Source organism: Bos grunniens, chromosome 15 (genome assembly GCF_055505025.1).
Source record: "Bos grunniens cultivar Pamir isolate PY7600 chromosome 15, Bosgru_T2T1.0, whole genome shotgun sequence".
NCBI lineage: Eukaryota > Metazoa > Chordata > Mammalia > Artiodactyla > Bovidae > Bos > Bos grunniens.
In genome coordinates, this window is record NC_141179.1 from 42,570,753 (window position 1) to 42,590,077 (window position 19,325).

At 48.5% G+C, this 19,325-nt stretch overlaps 1 protein-coding gene across 20 annotated transcripts in view; it reads left to right on the forward strand.

The window, feature by feature from the left end:
• The window catches only part of IRAG1 (inositol 1,4,5-triphosphate receptor associated 1), a 166,494-nt gene that overhangs the window by 91,119 nt on the left and 56,050 nt on the right, over positions 1-19,325 (forward strand). For 14 of the 20 annotated variants that reach the window (XM_086340046.1, XM_086340048.1, XM_086340059.1 and 11 more), the window contains 3 exons: positions 14,798-14,898; positions 16,002-16,072; positions 18,408-18,581. In XM_086340046.1, coding sequence (XP_086196172.1) covers positions 14,798-14,898; positions 16,002-16,072; positions 18,408-18,581 — 346 coding nt within the window. Of the gene's footprint in view, positions 1-9,318; positions 9,338-13,138; positions 13,481-14,797; positions 14,899-16,001; positions 16,073-17,373; positions 17,500-17,941; positions 18,049-18,407; positions 18,582-18,847; positions 18,990-19,325 lie in introns of those variants that run through there. The other 6 variants (XM_086340050.1, XM_086340051.1, XM_086340044.1 and 3 more) reach the window with 5 other exon arrangements.

Genomic DNA, 19,325 nt, shown 5'->3' on the forward strand with positions numbered 1-19,325 from the left:
ACTCCATGAGCTCCTCATTGATCTAAGATCTTGTATGTGAAGGTCTCCGACGTGGTCTTTTGAACTTGATGAACTTTGCAGTTGGTTTGCACTGAACTTATCCATCCGGTTGTATCTGACAGTTCTCCAAATGTCCCTGAGACTGAGGGAGAGATACTTGTTAAGTAAGGGAAGGATATATGAGCTGGCATTAATTTGATACGTTTGAAAAGTGGGCAGATTCTTAGTGAATAGTTTCATGTTATAATGACATTTGTTTTCTTTTCACATTGTAACTGTGGGAACTAAGATAATAAAAAGAACAGATAATTAGAAAAGAACAGCCTCTTGTATCCCCACATCCCAAGCTCTTAGGATTGAGATGCTGTAGGACTTGGCAGCCTTGGAGAGCCCTTGAATTTCTAAATGACAGTAAGCCAAGCCCCCATGCCCTTGGCCGTAGGCACCAGCTCAGGGCTTAACTGAGCCCCACTCCCAGGAGTGTCCTGGGCTATGGTGGGTACTGCGGTCCAGCTCCTTTCAGTGGCTCCACACTGTTCCTCCACTCCTCTGCAGGTGACATCTAGCCTTCCCCAAACTGTGTACTCTGTTGTTGCCCTTTTCCTGCTGCTGCTCCTAATCACGTGTGGACAATTCCCCCAAAGTGTTACCAACAGTGACTGTAAGGTTTACCCAACAAAAAGTTTGCTAATCTACTGAAATCTCGGAGTTTAAAGAAGGGAAGTACAACACAAAGTGAAACACTTGTGTGTGTGTGCTCAGTCATGTCCGACTCTTCTGTGACCCTGGACTGTAGCCTACCAGGCTCCTCTGTCCATGGAATTTTCCAGGCAAGAATGGCAGGTTGCCATTTCCTCCTCCAGGGGCTCTTCCTGACCCAGGGATCGAACTCTTATTATCTGCATCTCTTTCATTGGCAGGCGGATTCTTTACCACTGAGCCACCTAGGTAGCTAGACTAAAACACATCTGGATTCCAATCTGCTCCCAATCCTCAGGTCATTCCCTTTCCCACATTCTATTCCCTTAGCATCTCCACCCCTCAGTCCTGGATCACTTCTTGCTGTGGTCATCCCTGACCCTGTCCACTTTACTCACAATGATAGTGCCCTTAAGACAGGTTCTGATGCAAAATCTAGCACCTGAATCCTGGGCAACTCCCCTGAATGGCTGCCATGCCCTGCTCCCCAAGTATTCAAGTGTTCCTAAAAAAATAAATTAATGAAAGATGGGCAGAGACACAGCTCCAACCTCAGAGAAGAGATCCTTTTAACACTGAGTTCAGTTCCTCTTGGTTTCAAACCTCTCTAATTAAAAGACACTTCAAACCTCCACCAAGACGCAAGACCAGATGGCACAAAAGCCTGCTGGCCTTTCTCCCCATCACGGCTTCAAACCACACGTAGGTGTAACTTCACTGGGTCAGAGGTGAGGGTGAATTTCTACGGATAACTAACAGGGATAGGGTGCCAGGAGCTCACCACACAGCTGAGGGTCAGAGAGCCCCAGCTGAGCAGCAGAAACTCCAGATTCCAGCCTCCACAAACTCACTTTCCCAAACCAGACTTCTACAACAAACACCCTGGGCCCTCAGGATCTCTGAAGATCCTCTATGTGCTCATGGGGAGATAAGAAAATAAGGAGACTGTTTGTGGGCCTCAATAGCCTCTGCAGTGCCAGAGTCTATCAGGAGAAGGACCCATGAGGAACCCGGGTGAGCTGGAGCCAGGATGCCCGGATCCTGTGAGAGGCCCATTAGCGCAGGATTTCAGAACATGGACTCTGGAGTGAGGCCAACCTGGGCTGAAGTCATAGCTCTTCCATATGCTGGTCAAGAGACCTGGTGTTGAGTCTGTTAACTTTTACACACCTCTGGTTCCTCGTCTTTTCCCCAGGGTGAGTGTTAGTGGCTGCCTCTTGGACCCTGTCTGTTCAGCCCAGCCCTTGAGGCCCTGCTTTGGCCTGAGGGACTGTGGAGCTGGGACAGGTTAGACCCCAGGCTGGAGGCCACATCAGATTCATTATCCTTTTATTCTCTGCCCTGACTGACAGGCCCTGGGCCTCCCTGAGTCCTCCAGAAACCCAGAGGCATCCTAAGTAAAGAGCATCTTCCTCTGGAGTGCCCATCAGACAACCCACATGGGGCTTCTCCGACAGCCGCAGCCTCAGGAGACAGTTAGGTCTTGAGAGTTAGACTGGAGCCTTGGGGCTGGAGCCTGAGTCGCTCAGAGCAGCAGAGGCCAGGAAGACTGGGCTGGAACTCCTGGTGCTGTGTGAATTCCCACTCTGTGAAACAGGCAAAAACAGACCATCCTTCTGAGTTTACGGCTCCCCGGGGTCCGGCCCTACTTCTGGTTCCTCAGGTCCCAGCCCCCACTTGCCATCGCTGACACGAGCACTAGCTGAGGCCGTCTCACACAAAAACACAAAAGATCCTGTTTTTCCTTCTGCACACGCACACATACACACACAAACACACTCATAAGCACATGAACACTCATACACATGCCAGACCTAAACACACTTTCAGACACGCACAGACTTGGACAGATAGACAGAGAGATATACTGTTTAAGATCCCAAGCAGAAGCTATAATCAAAATGCACAAAGAATTAAAGCCTCCTGGCGACGCCCTCTGGTAAGGCTGTGTCCTGAGCAGTGTTTCCTGGGTTGGCCTTTGAACAGGGAAGGGCCGGAAGGGATGAGCTGGTAGCCAAGAGGCTCTGGCAGGAACAGAAGCTGTGAGGATACAAGTCTATGGGATCACAGACCGACAGAGCTGAAAGGGATCTCAGGTCACATCTAAGCCCCTTCCTCTAAAGACAGGCAAAATCCTGCCTGGTCTAAGTCACCTGGGAGCTTGTTACCCCTGGATTCCTCTGCCAACCTATACCCGCTGGACCAAAGTCCCTGGGGTGGACCCGTGCGTGGTTGGCAGCTCTGCTTCCTGGTCAGGCTGGAGCCTGCCTCCCCCGACTCCCTCAGTTCTGTCGTCACAGCGGCCTGTTGTGGGTGGAGACCCACAGACGCATGAAGGAGGTTTCTGCGTCTTCCTAGAGCCTCTCTGCCTCCAGTTCCTCCAGGCTTTGATGCCATGGCACATTTCAGAGCCTCCTCCAACCCCTCCCCACACATTCCAGCCTCTCTCTGCCTCCCTGTGGGGCACCAGACCTACCCCCAGGCCCTAGAGGCAGTGTAACCAGGACATCAGCCCTTTCCAGGCCTGTGACCAACAGCCGTATTAGCAACTCCACTCACTGGAACTGCATGGCCTCCTCAGAGGGACCTTACAAACCTCAAGTACGGAGACATTCATATTAACTATAAGAGCCCAGTTCTCACTGGATCTCACCCCTATCCCCCTATCCTATCCCCTGGGTTTTGGAAGGCCCCAGGGGAAGGTCAGTGTGAGCTCATAAGCTGACCTCACATCTTTCACATCATCTCCTCCAGCATCACTCTGATCATCATTCTCTAATCACTCCCTTACTGCACTTCTCCATTATCCATAAAGCCAGTAATAACAGCTAACCTTGTGCTACCAGGTACTACGCTTTTCATTGTTGTTCAGTCGCTAAGTGTGTCTGACTCCTTGCAACTCCATGGACTGCAGCACACCAACCTTCTCTGTCCTTCATTATCTCCTGGAGTTTGCTCAGATTTATGTCCTTTTAGCCGGTGGTGCTATCCAACCATCTCATTCTCTGCCGCCCCCTTCTCTTTTGCCTTCCATCTTTCCCAGCATCAGGGTCTTTTCCAGTGAATCCACTCTTTGTATCAGGTGGCCAAAGTACTGGAACTTCAACTTTAGCATCAGTCTTTCCAAGGAATATTCAGGGTTGATTTCCTTTAGGATTGACTGGTTTGATCTCCTTGCTGTCCAAGGGACTCTCAAGAGTTTCTCCAGCACCACAATTCAAAAGCACTGATTCCTTGGCACTCAGCCTTCTTTACGGTTCAACTTTCACATCTGTACATGACTACTGGAAAAACCATAGCTTTGACCAAATGGACCTTGTTGGGGTTACTACTCTATTAACTCAGTTAACTTTAAAGCCGCCTTATGAGGTAGGCATCATCAGTTCCGTCTCATAGCTGAGCAAACTGAGGCACAGCATAGTTAAGCACCTTGCTCCAGGGTCACACAGCTTGTAAGTGAAAGGCCCAGGACTTGCACCCAGGCAGCCTGGCCCCCGAGCCCACATTCCTGGTCTATGCCCTGCACTGAGCATTCTCAGCTTTGGCACTGGGGCCTCTGTGAGGGGTGCTAGGACCAAGGGAACATTGTCCTCTGCTCCCAAAACCACTTGTCAGAGGCAGCCAACCTGGGCCCCGTAGAACTTACCACCTTACAAACCTGAAGCGCCACAGCGTGGTCCCGATAAAACAGCGCGCTTGGGTGTGTCTTGAGCCCTAGAAACCCAGGCCACGGTGCTGTTCCCTCTTCAGGCCACACACACGTGTTCCTCTCAGTCCAGGCCTCCCTGAGCATCTACTTGATCCAATAAGTCCCCTACGTATGCAGGAGTTCTGTTCTGAGAATGCATTTGTAAGTCTAGTTTGTTCATAGATCCAACAAAGTTAGCCTAGGTACCCAGCTAACACAATCAGTGTAGACTACTGTGCTGTAATAGGTTTATAATACTTTTCACACCAGTAATACATAAAAAAAGCCCAGAACATAGTGAGCTTTTATGCTTTTGGACATCCTGGGCTTGAAATAAAGCTACTGTACTCCTGCACTCCATACAGTGCTGTACAGTGAAGTACACAAAAGCGTAGCTGCTCGTAGAGGATGCGTGCACGAGACAAAGTACACTGCCGCTAAGTCGCTTCAGTCGTGTCTGACTCGGCGACCCCATAGACGGCAGCCCACCAGGCTCCCCCGTCCCTGGGACTCTCCAGGCAAGAACACTGGAGCGGGTTGCCATTTCTTTCTCCAATGCATGAAAGTGAAAAGTGAAAGGGAAGTCACTCAGTCGTGTCCGACCCTTAGCATGGACTGCAGCCTACCAGGCTCCTCCATCCATGGGATTTTCCAGGCAAGAGTACTGGAGTGGGGTGCCATTGCCTTCTCTGAACAAAGTACACTAGATGCGTGAAATAACGTGATCTTACGTGCAAATACACGTTCCCATCTTTGAAACTTCACAACTTGAAGGTTCATATGTAGGGGACTTACTGTGCTGCACTTTCTGATCCTCTAGACAGAAGCTGATGTTTAACCCTCACATACAGCAGCATCTGGTTGACATGATCACGGGGGCACTCAACTAACCAGCAGTATCCTTGCTCCCACCCTGACCCCTGCCCCAATTATTACTTAACTGAAAATGAGGTTGGAGTGTTTTTTGGAAAAGCAGCCCTCTGCATCTAGCCCTAACAAGAAAGGATCTGTTTGTGGAGCTCCTAGAACCTCTGACCATGAAGCTGCGGGGTCTCCCCATCTTTTGGCCCAGAATTGGATAGCATGGTAGCTGCCACTATAACAAACCTGGAACTCTCTCCCTGCTTAGCGTAGTAAGAGACACATCCAGACTCACTACCATCATCCCGCATGGCTGTCCTGTTAGAAGAGCAGAATTCCAAGCAGGGTTCCCCAAGCAGCCAGGAAGCTCCGGAAGGCACAAGAAATGCTTCTGTTTCATAGGAACATGAAACATTCGCCATGTGGCAGAGTGAAGGGGGCCTGCGCTTCATCCCTGAATGTGACCCTCGGTGGGTTATTCATCATGCCTCAGCTTCCTTATCCATAAGCTGAGCGTTCCAGTAATAGCCGCTCACACCAGCTAACTTTTAAGGCAATTCCAGGCATGTTGCTAGGTTTATGTCTATATTATCTCATTTAGTTTTCACACTGACTCTGTGAAGTCGGTATTACTGCTATTCCTATTTATAGATGAAGAATTTAAGCACAGAAAAGAAAGCAAGGTGCACTGGGCAACACAGCTAAGGGGTCTGATTGTAAGAGCCTAGACCCAAACCTAGGCGACTTGACTCTACCAGGATAATATATAGCCAGTGCTAGGTAAAGTACTCAACTTCACTTAGTATTCAACAAAGTTCTCAGTCTTTCGTGCAGCACAAAATGGTCCATTAAAAAGTTTTCACAGGTATCACTGCTGTTAGTCCTCTAACGCCACTGTGGGGACAGAGATCATCATCCCCAGGAAACTGGAAATCTCAGAGCACATAGGTGTTATAGCTGGATGCAAGGAGAGAAACTAACATGTGAGGCTCCTACTGTGTTCTAGGCTACGCTCTTTACACTCACGATCTCAGATGGCCTTTATAATGGCCTGTAAGTTAACAATGCCTGTACCCGTTTTATAGATTAGGAAAGTAAGTCTTGGAGAGGTTAAGCCAGTTGTCCAAAGTCACATAATGAAGAAATAACAAGGCCTGAATTTCACTGCCTCATGGCTCGTAGCTGAGAAACAGGCCTAGAATCATGGTTTTTCTTCTTTCTAGTCCAGAAAACACCCCATTGCAATGCAGTGGAGTTTGAGTACACAGGAAAGGGATGGCAGTTCACTGACGTGTGGTAGGTACTCAGCAAATATAGAACTGAGTTTAATTTACTCAATAAATGTTTATTGAATTCATTCGCCAAGCGTTTATTGAGCTCTAACCAACCAAGGCCCCACTCTCAGGGAGTTCACTTCTTTGTGGATTTACAGTTGAATGACAAGTCTCTCTGATCTGATTTGCTCTCATGACCTTCTCTGATCAGGAACTGGAGGATCTTTGTTCTATGCCATCCCCAGAAATATCTAGACCTTAACACATGTGACTCTGTAAGGTGGATTGCCAGCTTCACTCTCCACTTCGCCTCCCCTTGGCTGTTCCGACCCTGTACTCACTGGTCAGTGGGCTAGGGTTCCATCTATACCCCAGTGGAGGCCCCTGGAGAAATGTGTGCTCTACACTGGTGGGAAAAGGGTTCAGGACTCAAAGAATCAATCCTTTGTCAGGAATGAGATGAAGGCGAAATAGATAATGCATGTTAAATACTTGGAAACTGGTAAGGACTGTGTAGAGTGGGGAGGACCCCCTCCCCAACTAACCCTATGAGAACCCCCTTACTTACTGTGCTGCCTTTGTGACCGACAGTGCTCTAAGCATTTTACATCAACAATTCTAGGAGATCAGTATGATTATTATTCATTTTACAGATGAGAAACTGAGACAAGGAAGTACACTCTAACCACCAGAAACTGAGGAGTACCTTGAATACTCCACTTGAAGATTTTGAATTCATCCTTATCTCATCCTGCCCTTTGCAGAAACAGGCTCAGTTCAGATCTTCAGTGAAGCATCTTCAAATAAACTGTCAGTAAAGCATTAGAGTCTGATGTATAAGACATTGGAGATATCTACTGGGAACCCCTAAAGTAGACATTATTATTATCTGTTTTTTGTTAAAGAGGTTACATAATTGTCAAAGGCCACATGGTGTGTCATGGCTGAGTGGAGATTCAAACCCATTTCTGCTGAGGTGTTCCCACCACCTTGGCCTCCTTCCCTGGTCCCACCCAGCAGTAAATCTAGTGTCTTGGACACCAGAAACCCCAGGCATGGGAGGTAGGTGCTTGATGCCCCATCCTCTATGGAAGAGAAGCTCAGAAAGAGTCAAGAGGACTGTTCTATCAGGATGGCTTCTAATGGTTTGGGTCAGAGAGTAAGAGCTGTGAGGTTATAGCTGTGCAACTGTCCAGGACAAAGCTGAAAGTGCTTTAGAAATGTTGGTTATTGCAGATGGTCAGGAATGTATATTACAATTATTGGTCCTATTATAAGCAATGGAGTAGCTTGTCTTTTTTTTATTTCTCTGAGTACCCTGTCAGGTTGCATTCCTTTAGGGTCAGGGGCTATGTGTGTCTCTCCAACCTTCAGCATAGGCTCTTGCATATGTAAGAGCTTAGGGATGTCTGGTTGTGTGATAGGCTGGGTGCATAATTGGCTGTATGGATGATTAAATGCCTGGACTTAAGGGAGGAGGAGATGGACAGGAAGGAGGAGGAAAGGATGGAAGATAATCACGATGAATGGCCAACTGGTTGAGTGATACCCTCCTCCCCGACAGAGGAAGGCTAACAGACACTCTATGCACTTTCACACTTCAAAGGCTGATGGCATAAGAGTAAAAACTGTGACAAAGAAGTAGGATAATCTGGGGGGTGGGTGACCCCTGACTGGGGCTTCCCTGGTGGCTCAGCCATAAAGAACTCACCTGCCCATGCAGGAGTTCCCAATCCCTGGGTTGGGAAGATCCCCTGGAGAAGGAAATGGCAACCCACTCCTGAATGCTTGCCTGGGAAATCCCATGGACAGAGGAGCCTGGCGGGTTATAGTCTGTGGGGTCGCAAAGAGTCGGACAAGACATAGCAACTAAGCAACGACCCCAGACTGCTAGGAGTAGACCGGATGATGGCCGGAAAGAGGATCTACAGAGGCAGGGCAGGCCGTGAGTGACGGGGAAATCCACACAGCGGGCAACGGGGAACCTTTTGGGAGCCAGAATCTGATCCTCCACGCTTGGCAGGGAGGAGCCCCATGTCCAGCCGAGCTCAGCAGAGGCACTTCTGCTCTCTCCCATGCTCTTAGGACTCATTGCTGGAATAATCATTTTCTCGGAAGTCCCCAGAGAATCCTTTTATCCTGTCACGGGAGTGCTAATCCTCTTTGCGGCCAGGGCCGTCCTCTCCAGAGACAGTCCTTATTTGCCCTTCGGGCTGTGAGAGAGGGGCCTGGGGACACAGCTACAGCAGTGCCCGCCCTCTGTCACTACCCTCACTGCCGTTGTCACCCTTAAAACCAGCCTGGAAAATGGGGATTATTTGCTCCAACTAATGTTTGAGAACAGGAAGCCCAGGGAAGTTAAGTGACTTGCCCGAGGTCCCCGAGCAGTGTAGACATCCCAACTTCACCACCCCACACTGCCTGCCTGCACAGGCCTCTCCCAGACCCGCTGCCAGGGTCCCAGTGCAGGAGCTAAACTCCCCACTCCTGCCTGGGCTGGGGCTGGTCTGCTGCTCAGAGCTTCCGAGCCAGGGCTCGTCACGTGACATGGGGGAAAGGAAGCTAATATTCCCGTCTGTGACACTGGCCTATATTTATCCCTGCGCCCAGGCAGTTAGGAAACTGTGGTGCATTCTTGGGAATTTATGAGCGAAATAAACATTTAAATGTTTCTATAAGGCTTATTTAAAGAGAACAAAATGTGACCTGCTGGCTTATTAAAGGGCGAGCTTGCTGGGAGATGGCCCAGCTCCCGCAGTGCTCGGCTGACTCCAGGGAAGGGGAACGGATCCCTGGGGAGGCTGGGCCCTGGAAGGTGAGAAGGGTGCCCCTGCTATCTTTCCTTCAGCTGTGTATTCAGCCTGAAGGGCTTCCTGGAGGAAGGGGCTTACTGGGTAGGGTACAGTTTGGAAGAATAAGAGAGGCACGTCAGAGGCTTGCAGGGCACCAGAAATCAGGGAAGGTGAGACCCAAGACCTGGAGACAACTTGTACAGCCAGCGTGTGTGGCAGGAAGGCCAACAGGCCTGATATTTGTCTCTTCCCCAGGGTTATGCAACCCTGGACAGTCTGGTTTTTATTGTTGGTTAAGTGGGAATTGAAATGTGAAAAAAGGAGAAAGAAAAGAAACATATTAATCCCCTATTTCACACTCAGGGCTTTTGCTTTCGTCGTCTTATCTCCCCTGCACGATTCTGTGAGATCAGGAGACATTCTCACCCCATGTTGTTCGTGGGCATCCTGAGGTTCATCCTCAGAGATGCGGGAAGGATTATGAGAAAACACACAGGAAGTGCCTGGGGCAGGGCCCTGCAGGCAGTAGGTGGGACTAATTGTCACTTCCTTCTATCCATGTTTGTTTCTTTGCTTCTTCTGTAGGTAAGAGTCATCTCTACTTTGTCTGAGAGGCAGGTGGTGAGAGAGGGAGTGGAGCCAGGTGAAGGAGGCCTTTGATGTAGGCTTCCCTGGGAGTGCTTGATTACTTGATTCTGTGGGTGTCCCATGGAAGATATTCCGTGGCTCCATGACCAGAAGTGCAAGGTCCTCCTAACTGAACTCCAAAAGGTCGTATAGATGCAAAACTAAGAACAACAATCTTCTCCAAACCAAATTCCAAAGTTATTAATTTAGCCCCAGCGGTACCAATAACAGACTATAACATCTGACACTTATTGAGCATTTACTAGCTGCCGGGTGCTCTTCTACAAGCTTACCATCTGGAGCTGCCACACTTAGCAAATGAAATAGTTATGTTCATGCAATATTTGGGACATGTGTGTTAGTCACTCAGTCGTGTCCGACTCTTTGCTACCCCATGGAATGTAGCCTACAAATCTCCTTTGTTTATGGGATTCTCCGGGCAAGAATACTGGAGTGGGTTGCCATTCCCTTCTCCAGGGGATCTTCCTGACCCAGAGATCGAACCCTGGTCTCCTGCACTGAAGGCAGAGTCTTTACCTTCAGAGCTCCTTTACACTGAATACTTTAGTGTAAGTATTTGGGACCTACTTACACTAAAAAATTAATTGTTGTTTATTTGAAGCTCAAATGTAACAGGGTGGGCTGCCGTCTATGGGGTCCCACAGAGTCAGACATGACTGAAGCGACTTAGCAGCAGCAGCAGCATCCTGTATTGCAGCAGCAGCAGCATCCTGTATTTTATCTGGCAATCCTATTTCTACATCAGTCTGTGGAATTGTAATTATATTGTGAGATAGCTATTTTATAGATGAGGCACAGAAAGGTGAGGTCACTTGCCCAAGGTCACACAACTAATGTGAAAAGCTGTATCGTGAATTAGTGTGGCTCCAGAGCCTGAGTCCTGAAGTCCTGGAGCCAGGAACTTGCCTGGTAGATTCTGTTTGAATGCGCCGCCCAACAAGCTTTCTTGAGGCCCTACCTTCTGTTTTGGCAGCTCAGAGCGGGAGCAAGGATGAGTATTTACACGGCATTAAAACCTGGCAGAATTCACCAGCAGGGCCTCTGGAATCTTCCCACACTCTCTCCTGATTGCTGACTCCCCCGTTAAAGTGAAACCCAGCCAGCACAAGACTAAATGTTCCCCACAAAAACAGTTTTGCAGAAAATTAGATATTGCCTGGAGCTTTCTGTGAGCTGATTAAGGAGAGAACAATTTGATTTTATTAGTGTATATTTTGTACACTTTGGAAGGAGAGCATGAGGGCTTTCCAGGGCATTCCATCAGGGGATTAGAGGATTTCTCCCTGATTGCTTTGTGCCTCCTGGCTTTTAAGCAACTTCAAATTGTGTGTGTGTGTCTTTATTTACTGGAGAAGGCAATGGCACCCCACTCCAGTACTTTTGCCTAGAAAATCCCATGGATGGAGGAGCCTGGTAGGCTGCAGTCCATGGGGTCGCTAGAGTCAGACACGACTGAGCGACTTCACTTTCACTTTTCACTTTCATGCATTGGAGAAGGAAATGGCAACCCACTCCAGTGTTCTTGCCTGGAGAATCCCAGGGACAGGGAAGCCTGGTGGGCTGCCGTCTATGGGGTTGCACAGAGTCAGACACGACTGAAGCGACTTAGCAGCAGCAGCAGCAGTCTTTATTTACACACTTGGCACTCGCCGCCAGGAGCTCGTTTCTGCCTTTCTGTGTGGGAATCTTTGCCCTTGACCTTCCTCTGGGTGAGGGTACCAGCAACCCTGTGGATGACAATCACCTCTGGATAGTGACTCATATTCATCACTTTCACCAGGAGTCAGGGAAAACTCCACTGGAAAACAGTTCCTCCAGTGCCTTGGAGACCAGTTACCTCACAGCGTCAACCTTGAGGGCACCCAACGGGACTGGACCGGTGGGACCTTACCTGGGATGGGTAGCGGTGAGGAGGAGGCTACTTCTACCTCACTCCCCTCCCACTGTGCTAGCTGGGGGGAGCAGAGTATTTCAGAGGTCCTGGTTCACCTTTGTCTGCGTAGGCCCTAGCACATAGTAGGCATTCAATAAATGTTTGCTGGATGAATAGACAGAATAAAGTGTAATAATGTGCAAAAGTTTACAGACTGGCCGCTCTCTTAGACTCTAAGACTTTTGAAAACTTTTGTGTCATTCATTAAAAAAAAGGGGGGTAAAACAATCTACACCATGAATGGAGCTAAGCTGGGTTGGGGGGAGGAACAGAGAGAAGGAGAGAGGGAAAGGGGTGGGGGAAGAGTAAGCAAGTTATTTCACCTACTCCATAGTCTATGCTCCAGCTACACTCATGAATCCTTAGTGCTGTTATGCCTTTTACTAATGCTGTTTCCTTTGCCCAAAACCTCTCCCCTAATATCTTACTTTTAATTAATTAAATTTGTCTGGGTCGGGTCTTAGTTGCAGCACAGGATCTTCACTGAGTCATGTGGTATCTTTCGTTGTGGCACACAGACTCTCTAGTTGTGGCTTGTGGGCTTAGTTGCTCCATGGCATGTAGGATCTTATGTTCCCCAATCAAGGATCAAACCCCCATCCCTTGCATTACAAGGCGGATTCTTAACCACTGGACCACCAGGGAGGTCCCTCCTCTAATATCTTTGTATTGCAAACTCATATTCATCCCTTAGGAGCTAGCTTAAATGTCCCCTCCTCTGGAGAGTCTTCTCCAGCTCCCCTCATAAGAGAGTTTGCTTTGCTTTCCTTTGAGCTTTCAAAGAATGTGGTTCATCCCTTATCACCTTATATGTATTATCAGTATGAATTACTTCTCTGTATCCCTTGCTTGTCTGTGAGCTCATGAGGGTCTTTGTATCTCAAACTGCTTCTGGCTCATGATGCATAACTAAAATGTGTTTGTTGAGCGAGAGAGAAAAGTGATTTGACAGTGGTATGACTGTTTATTTATATATCAGTCTTGTGCTAAGGTACTTTCTCAACATTATTTTTAATCCTCACATCAGCCTTGTGAGTTATCATGGGGCATAGGGAGGTCAAGTAGCTTGCCCGAGGACACACAACTAGTGGATGATGAGCAGAAACTTGAGGGTGTGAGTCTTCCAAAGGAAAAGGAAAAAGGCAACGCTGCTTCCTACTCCTACCCAGCCAGAGTCCTTGTCTGAAGTTTCCTTCCATGTGCTCAGGGATTCTGAGGGCTTCCCCCTGTCTCATCACTACAGCTCCCTCCTGCTGAAAGATCGTGGAACACAGGGATCTGGCGTTCCCTGGCTGGACTCAGAGACTCTTCCCCAGCTCACCTGGCTTCATGTTTGAGGCTAAGGGAGGGAATAGACGCAGATGAAAATGGAAGAGCTGGTTTCACTAAAAGTTGTGGGAATCAAGAAGTCCAGATGACTCTGTATAGTACCCACTTGACAAGAAAGAATAATGTGAAAAGGAGAGAGGGCCTCCTCCCCACCTTGCTAAAAGCCAACTCCTGCATGCCAAGGACTTAAGAACACAGCTCAGCCTGGCTCTGTGAGGGCAGCCCCCAGGCCATGGCTTCATCGAGGCCGGTAGAGGTAAGAGCACTAATCTCCAGGGACTCTAGAAGGACATGACCTCCACAGAAAGTGGCTGTGGGGACCCACTTCTCTGAAGCTCCAGGAAGCTGCACTGATATTGTAGGTGGTGTGACATGCTCAGGAGCATGGGGAAACAGGCCTTTGGTAGGGGGAGTAGGGCATTTGCAGAGGGCTGGAACAGCACACATCAGTGTGGGAGAGCAGGGCAAGGAGAAGGAAAATGATGAAGGGTCATAAAGAGGACCCCCAGAGAGTTTCCCAGATATAACTGGGAACAATTCTGAGGTGGGTACACTGGGACAGCAGGTGGCAGAGAAATCAAAGACATTATTGTTCCTGTTCACTGGTCCTATTTCTATCTCCAGATCCACAGGTTGACATGTATCTTTATGAATTTTGTTGTATATCCTATACAGCATGCTTTTATTTCATTCATTCATTCACTCACTCAACAAGTACTTATTATACATATTTGGAACATACACATTTGTATGTTACATTTGTATACGTAGGGTTTTACCACTTACACAGCCATTAGCAGCATAACAGTATACCATTTTCACTACAGCTGCTCCAATCTGCAGTGTAATAACTTTCATTTTGATGATGAGAAGTTTTGTTCTATTTTGCTTAGTAGTTGCAAACTATCTCAAAAATTTAAGGATTGGCCTATAACTTTTGTTATTATTTCAGAAATGTTTGTTTATTTATATAAACATTTTCACAAAGATAAAAGTTAAACACCATGTTCCATTACCCCTGGAACAAATCACTTTATTGAAATGTCACATCAGCCGCATGGAGGACTGTCACTGGGTGTCAGGAACACATGTGTCGCCACCTTTTCTGCTGGCCTGCATCTTTCCCCAAGCAGGCTGCTTGCAGCCTGAGGACTCCACTGTTCTTTTTCTATTAATACATTGTTAGTGAGAAATACAGAGAAGGCAATTGCACCCCACTCCAGTACTCTTGCCTGGAAAGTCCCATGGATGGAGGAGCCTGGTGGGCTGCCGTCTATGGGGTCGCACAGAGTCAGACACGACTGAAGCGCCTTAGCAGCAGCAGCAGCAGCAGCAGCAGCAGTGAGAAATAACCAGGGATTGCTTTGTGGCTTCCTAATCTTAGTGCATAAAAGATAGACCAAGTTAAGCTAGGTGAATGATGGAGAAACTTTTTTTCTTTTTCTTTTTTCTGGATAATCCAAATAAACTTCCTTTGGCCCATTTCAAGAAGGCTCTGGTATCATGATGCTGGAATAAATGTTCCAGCTCCTGGAAGCTTAACTCCATCTGTGTTCTTGTTCTAAATCACCAGGACCCTGCCACCACAGGAATATCTTGCAGTCCACCCACCATCATCCTGACTGGGGATGCCAGTTCACCAGAAGAAGAAACTGACAAAAACCCGGTCAACAGGTACATCCTCTCTGCCTAATCTATGCAATAAAGGGTACTACTTCCTAGCATGTGGGATTAGACAACTCTATTTTTTTTTAATAAATCTTTTCTTCTTTCTTGATGATTTTATTGATGAAATAAAACCAAACGGTTTTTCAAAATGAGAGAGAGAGCATGGCATTTTTCCATTATCTCCCTTTCCCCCATATTATTTTCTCTCCTGGATTCAGATCTTTGCACTTGGCTAACCTTTAAGAAAAGCACAAGTCATAGCAGGGGAGTTTCCTATAATATCTGTCCATATACTTGCAAACAGACCTGGAAGATGTGGATTCTTGACTAGTATTCTGCCTGTGTGGCAGATGACCTCGTGGGAGGAATACTGGCTCACAGGCACAGAGATGTCACTGCCTCAGTCTTACACAGCACTACCTCATGCATTTGTCTACCTAGAATGAGATGGCCTGAGTAGAATTTCCAAAAAGTTATGAAGATAACCCTAATACAGATATGTAATGAGCATGTGTCAAAGATTTATGTGTCAAAGATTTATTTAACTCATTAACGGGGTGGGGGGACCAACAGGATACAAAGCTGGTTCAAAAGAGGATACAAGAAATGGACATACTTAATATAATCAGTGAGAAGAACAAGAAAGCTGGAATAAGATTGCTTCAGTTAGATATGAAATAGGTTAATGTTTCACGGAACAATGAAACCTTACTTTTTTAATCTTTTTTCTCCAACAGAAATCATCTGCATCTCTACCAGGCAATTATTCACATTTTATGAGTTTTCTGCAAGTTAGATGCTCAGAGTCTGAGCCCTGATAAACAGTTACCTCTCCTCAGGGAAGTGGTTTAGCGAGCATCAGAAGCCCCTGGTGGTGGAGGATGGGACTTGTTCAATCAATTACCAGGTGTTGGACCCCATCCCCAGAGTTTCTGATCCTGTTGGTGGGTGGGGCCTGAGAATGTGTGTTTCTACCAAATCCCAAGCTTAGATGAGATTGAAAGCCATGATCTAGGATGACTTAGAAAGCATAGGCAAGCATCTAGACACCTATTTACATGCTCTGTGGACCAATTTTCTTAACAAGGTGATTCTGTCCTGTCTTTCAGAGCCCACAGTCCCCACAGGAGGCTTTCTCACCGACACTTGAAGGTTTCCACTGCTTCGCTGACTTCTGTGGGTAAGGGCTAAGCTGATTTCTCTTATTTCTGCAACCAGAGGTAGAGGTCCAGCTGAAGGTCTGTTTGAGTAGGAAGGCTGAGGTCTGGCAGCTTGGCCAGCTTCCCCACTCCTGTTTCTCAGATAAGTCCGTCCCTAGAAGCCCAACAGGGCAAAACTGATGAGCCCTCTGTGTCTGAGCCCAGAAGTATTATATCTGATTTTAGTTTGTTTTGGTAAAAAGACAAGTCCTGGGCATACAGAGGAAGATGAGGCAAAGGGAGACAGACGGGCTGGGTGAGGCACTCTGCCCCCAGCTAGAAAGGCCCACATCCAGGTAGGTGTGTGCTTAGCTGCAAGGCTGGCTGCCCCAACCACCTTCTCCTTCTGCAGTATATCTCAGAGCCTGCTCTGGACCATCACAAATACAGGCGTGGTCTCTGCTTGCATGTCACTCACTGTCGGTGAGGAGACTGACAAGTGAACAGATAGAATCAAGACACTGTGTGGCAAGGTCCTTCACAGAAGTGTTAGGGACACTGAATCAAGAAGGGGACCAGTTCTGGCTAGAGACGGGGAAGGCTGGATAGGTATTCCAGACTGGAGAGTATCTGAGTTGTGCCTTAGAGAGGTGGACAAGAAGAAAGGTCATCTGGATGGAAGAAGCAACATTGTTGGGGAACAGGAACCTTAACAGAGCAACTGAATGCTTTGCTGTGTGTATTAGTCAGGACTCTCACATCATAGAAATACTACTTATACTACATAAGAAATACGTATAAGAAATACAGCTTATACTACTTCATGCCAAAAAATAAAAATAAAAGCCAGGGTCTGTGTTTTCAGGGTGTGCTAACCCCAGGTGCTCACGCTGGGTCGTGAGCAACCATCTCATCTCCTCTCCCAAGTCTCCTCTCTTGTGTGTTGGTTTTCTTCTGGGAAAATGTCTATGAGCAACTTATACCCCTTCAGTGAAAAGAGAGTTCCTCTTTCCCGTATACCCAACACCTTTCTCAGAATTGCCTCTCACTGCCTCACCTGGCCATCCCTGAGCCAGCCACCCAGGGGGACTGAGCTTGTTGGCTGGCTGAGGATGGTACACAGTTCCATTACTGGTACATGAGACGAGGTGGGCAACAGGGTTTAGCTCCTTCCTAATTTTCCAACATGACTGAGACTCCAGTGAGCTTCACCCAGTAGAGACTGGGGAGCTCTGACCGGAAGAAGGAGGAAAGGAGGCTGGAGAGGCACAGCGGGAGCCGTTCACCACAGAGGGGCTGGAGGAGAGGAGTATGTGGGATCAGGAAGAGCGGCTGGGCCCAGCTGGGTATCTGATGTTACCCTGGAGACCATGAGGAATCCTGCTGAGCTGAGGCGGGAGAACTGCATGGTCAGAGGAGGCTCTCGGGATGGTCACTCTGAGAGGCAGCAGAGGATGGGATGGTGCAGGTAACCTGAAGGTGGAAAGGACCTGGGAGGTGCTGATGTAATTGAGCAAGTAAGTTACAGCTGATGAGCAAAAATGGCGATGAGGCACAGGTTCCAGGGATATTTACTTGATGATGAGTTGGTGGGACCTGGGTGGACTGAGAAAGAAGAAAGAGTGTGGAGTGTCTCTCATGTTTCTGAGCAGCTGGGTGAGAGGTGGTACCACTCACCCAGGGAAAGTCTCCTGGAGAAGGGGCAGCTTTGGAGAAGAATAGGGGTAAGTTTTGGAGAAGGATAGAATAAGGATAGAGGGGCTCCCCAGGTGGCGCTAGTGGTAAAGAACCTGCCTGCCAATGCAGGAGACATGAGACACGGGCTCAATCCCTGGGTCTGGAAGATCCCCTGGAGGAGGGCAAGGGAACCCACTCCAGCATTCTTGCCTGGAGAATCCCATGGACAGAGAAGCCTGGTGGGCTACAGCCCATCGAGTCACACAGAGTCGAACATGACTGAAGCGACTTAGCACAGCACAGGGCTGAACAGTGTGAATAGAGGGCAAAACGATGGAAGGTAGCCAAAGAATTGTGTCCTTGGCTCGTTAAAGGAACAGAGACCCAAAGGAAGAACACTAGGAGAGCAGACAGCACGGGTGGGGCTCCTGATGGAAGAAGTTAGGACAGGGAATTTCATGGGGGATTTCATGGCCATTTGTGACAGAAGGCCATGGGCTGGTGGGGCTAGGCCTGCTGAGGGAGCCTGTCTGTCCCCTCAGAGCCCTCTCCGGGGCCTGGAATTGGGCCGAGGTTTGGCTGGCCGAGTCCACTCTGGGCAGCATCCGTGGGCTGGGGGCTTGGGGTTGGGGGCAGGGCTGAGGCCCTGAGGGACCAAGGATTCCATGGGTCTCACCTGGAGCTCACTTGCCTCTGCAGACCCTGCAGGGCACGTCATTGACCTGGTCAATGACCAGCTGCCAGACATCAGCATCTCAGAGGAGGACAAGAAGAAAAACCTGGCGCTACTGGAGGAAGCCAAGTTGGTGAGCGAGCGGTTCCTGACCCGCCGTGGAAGGAAGTCCAGGAGCAGTCCCGGAGAGTCCTCACCAGGTAGGAGGCCAGGTGGCCGCTCTGAGCCCCTCTGAAGGGTGGGGGTGGGGAGGGCTGGGCATCAGTTGTAGCAGGAGCCCTGGTTCTGAGTGGTGCCCTCAAAGCACCTGCCACCAGGCCTCTAAGCCCCAGGAGGACTGAGCCTCATGAAGAGGATCCTGTCAGGGGAGGGCATCTTGCCCCATATCAGAAGCTCTGAAATACGCAACTCTAGCCCAGAAAACTCTCTTACCTTTCAGTTTTGGGGGACTATATGTTACCATTGTGTCCTCCTGCTTTGCTAAGAAATACTAGCCCATATGATACTGGTGAACTTGACCTGGGCTCCCCAGTCCCTGAACCCTGAAAGAAGAGAAACCCTTTTGTGATGCCAGTGTGCACAGACCCCTGGGCCACCCTGCAAGTCAGGTCTGTATGGCATCTCACCATCCCCAGGAGGCCTGCTCTATGGGCACCTCCTCTGCGAAGGTCAGGAGAGGCCGGCACTGGGCTCCCTCTCCTTGACCTCCAGCTGGAGACCCTGGGAAGGATCCTAGCTACTAAGGGGAAGGGAAGGTGGTCTTTGGTGTTTTTATGAAATTTCTGGATTAGAAGGTTTTCCTGGACCCTGAAATCCTCCTGTTAACCCTTTGGCTAAAGTCACTCTTTTTTCTTGAGCAAGAATTTGGGGCAGTTAGACAAGTCTGAATGTACTTAGGAGACAAGGGGTGCAATTAAAATCAGGGGCATCCTGACAAGCCTAAG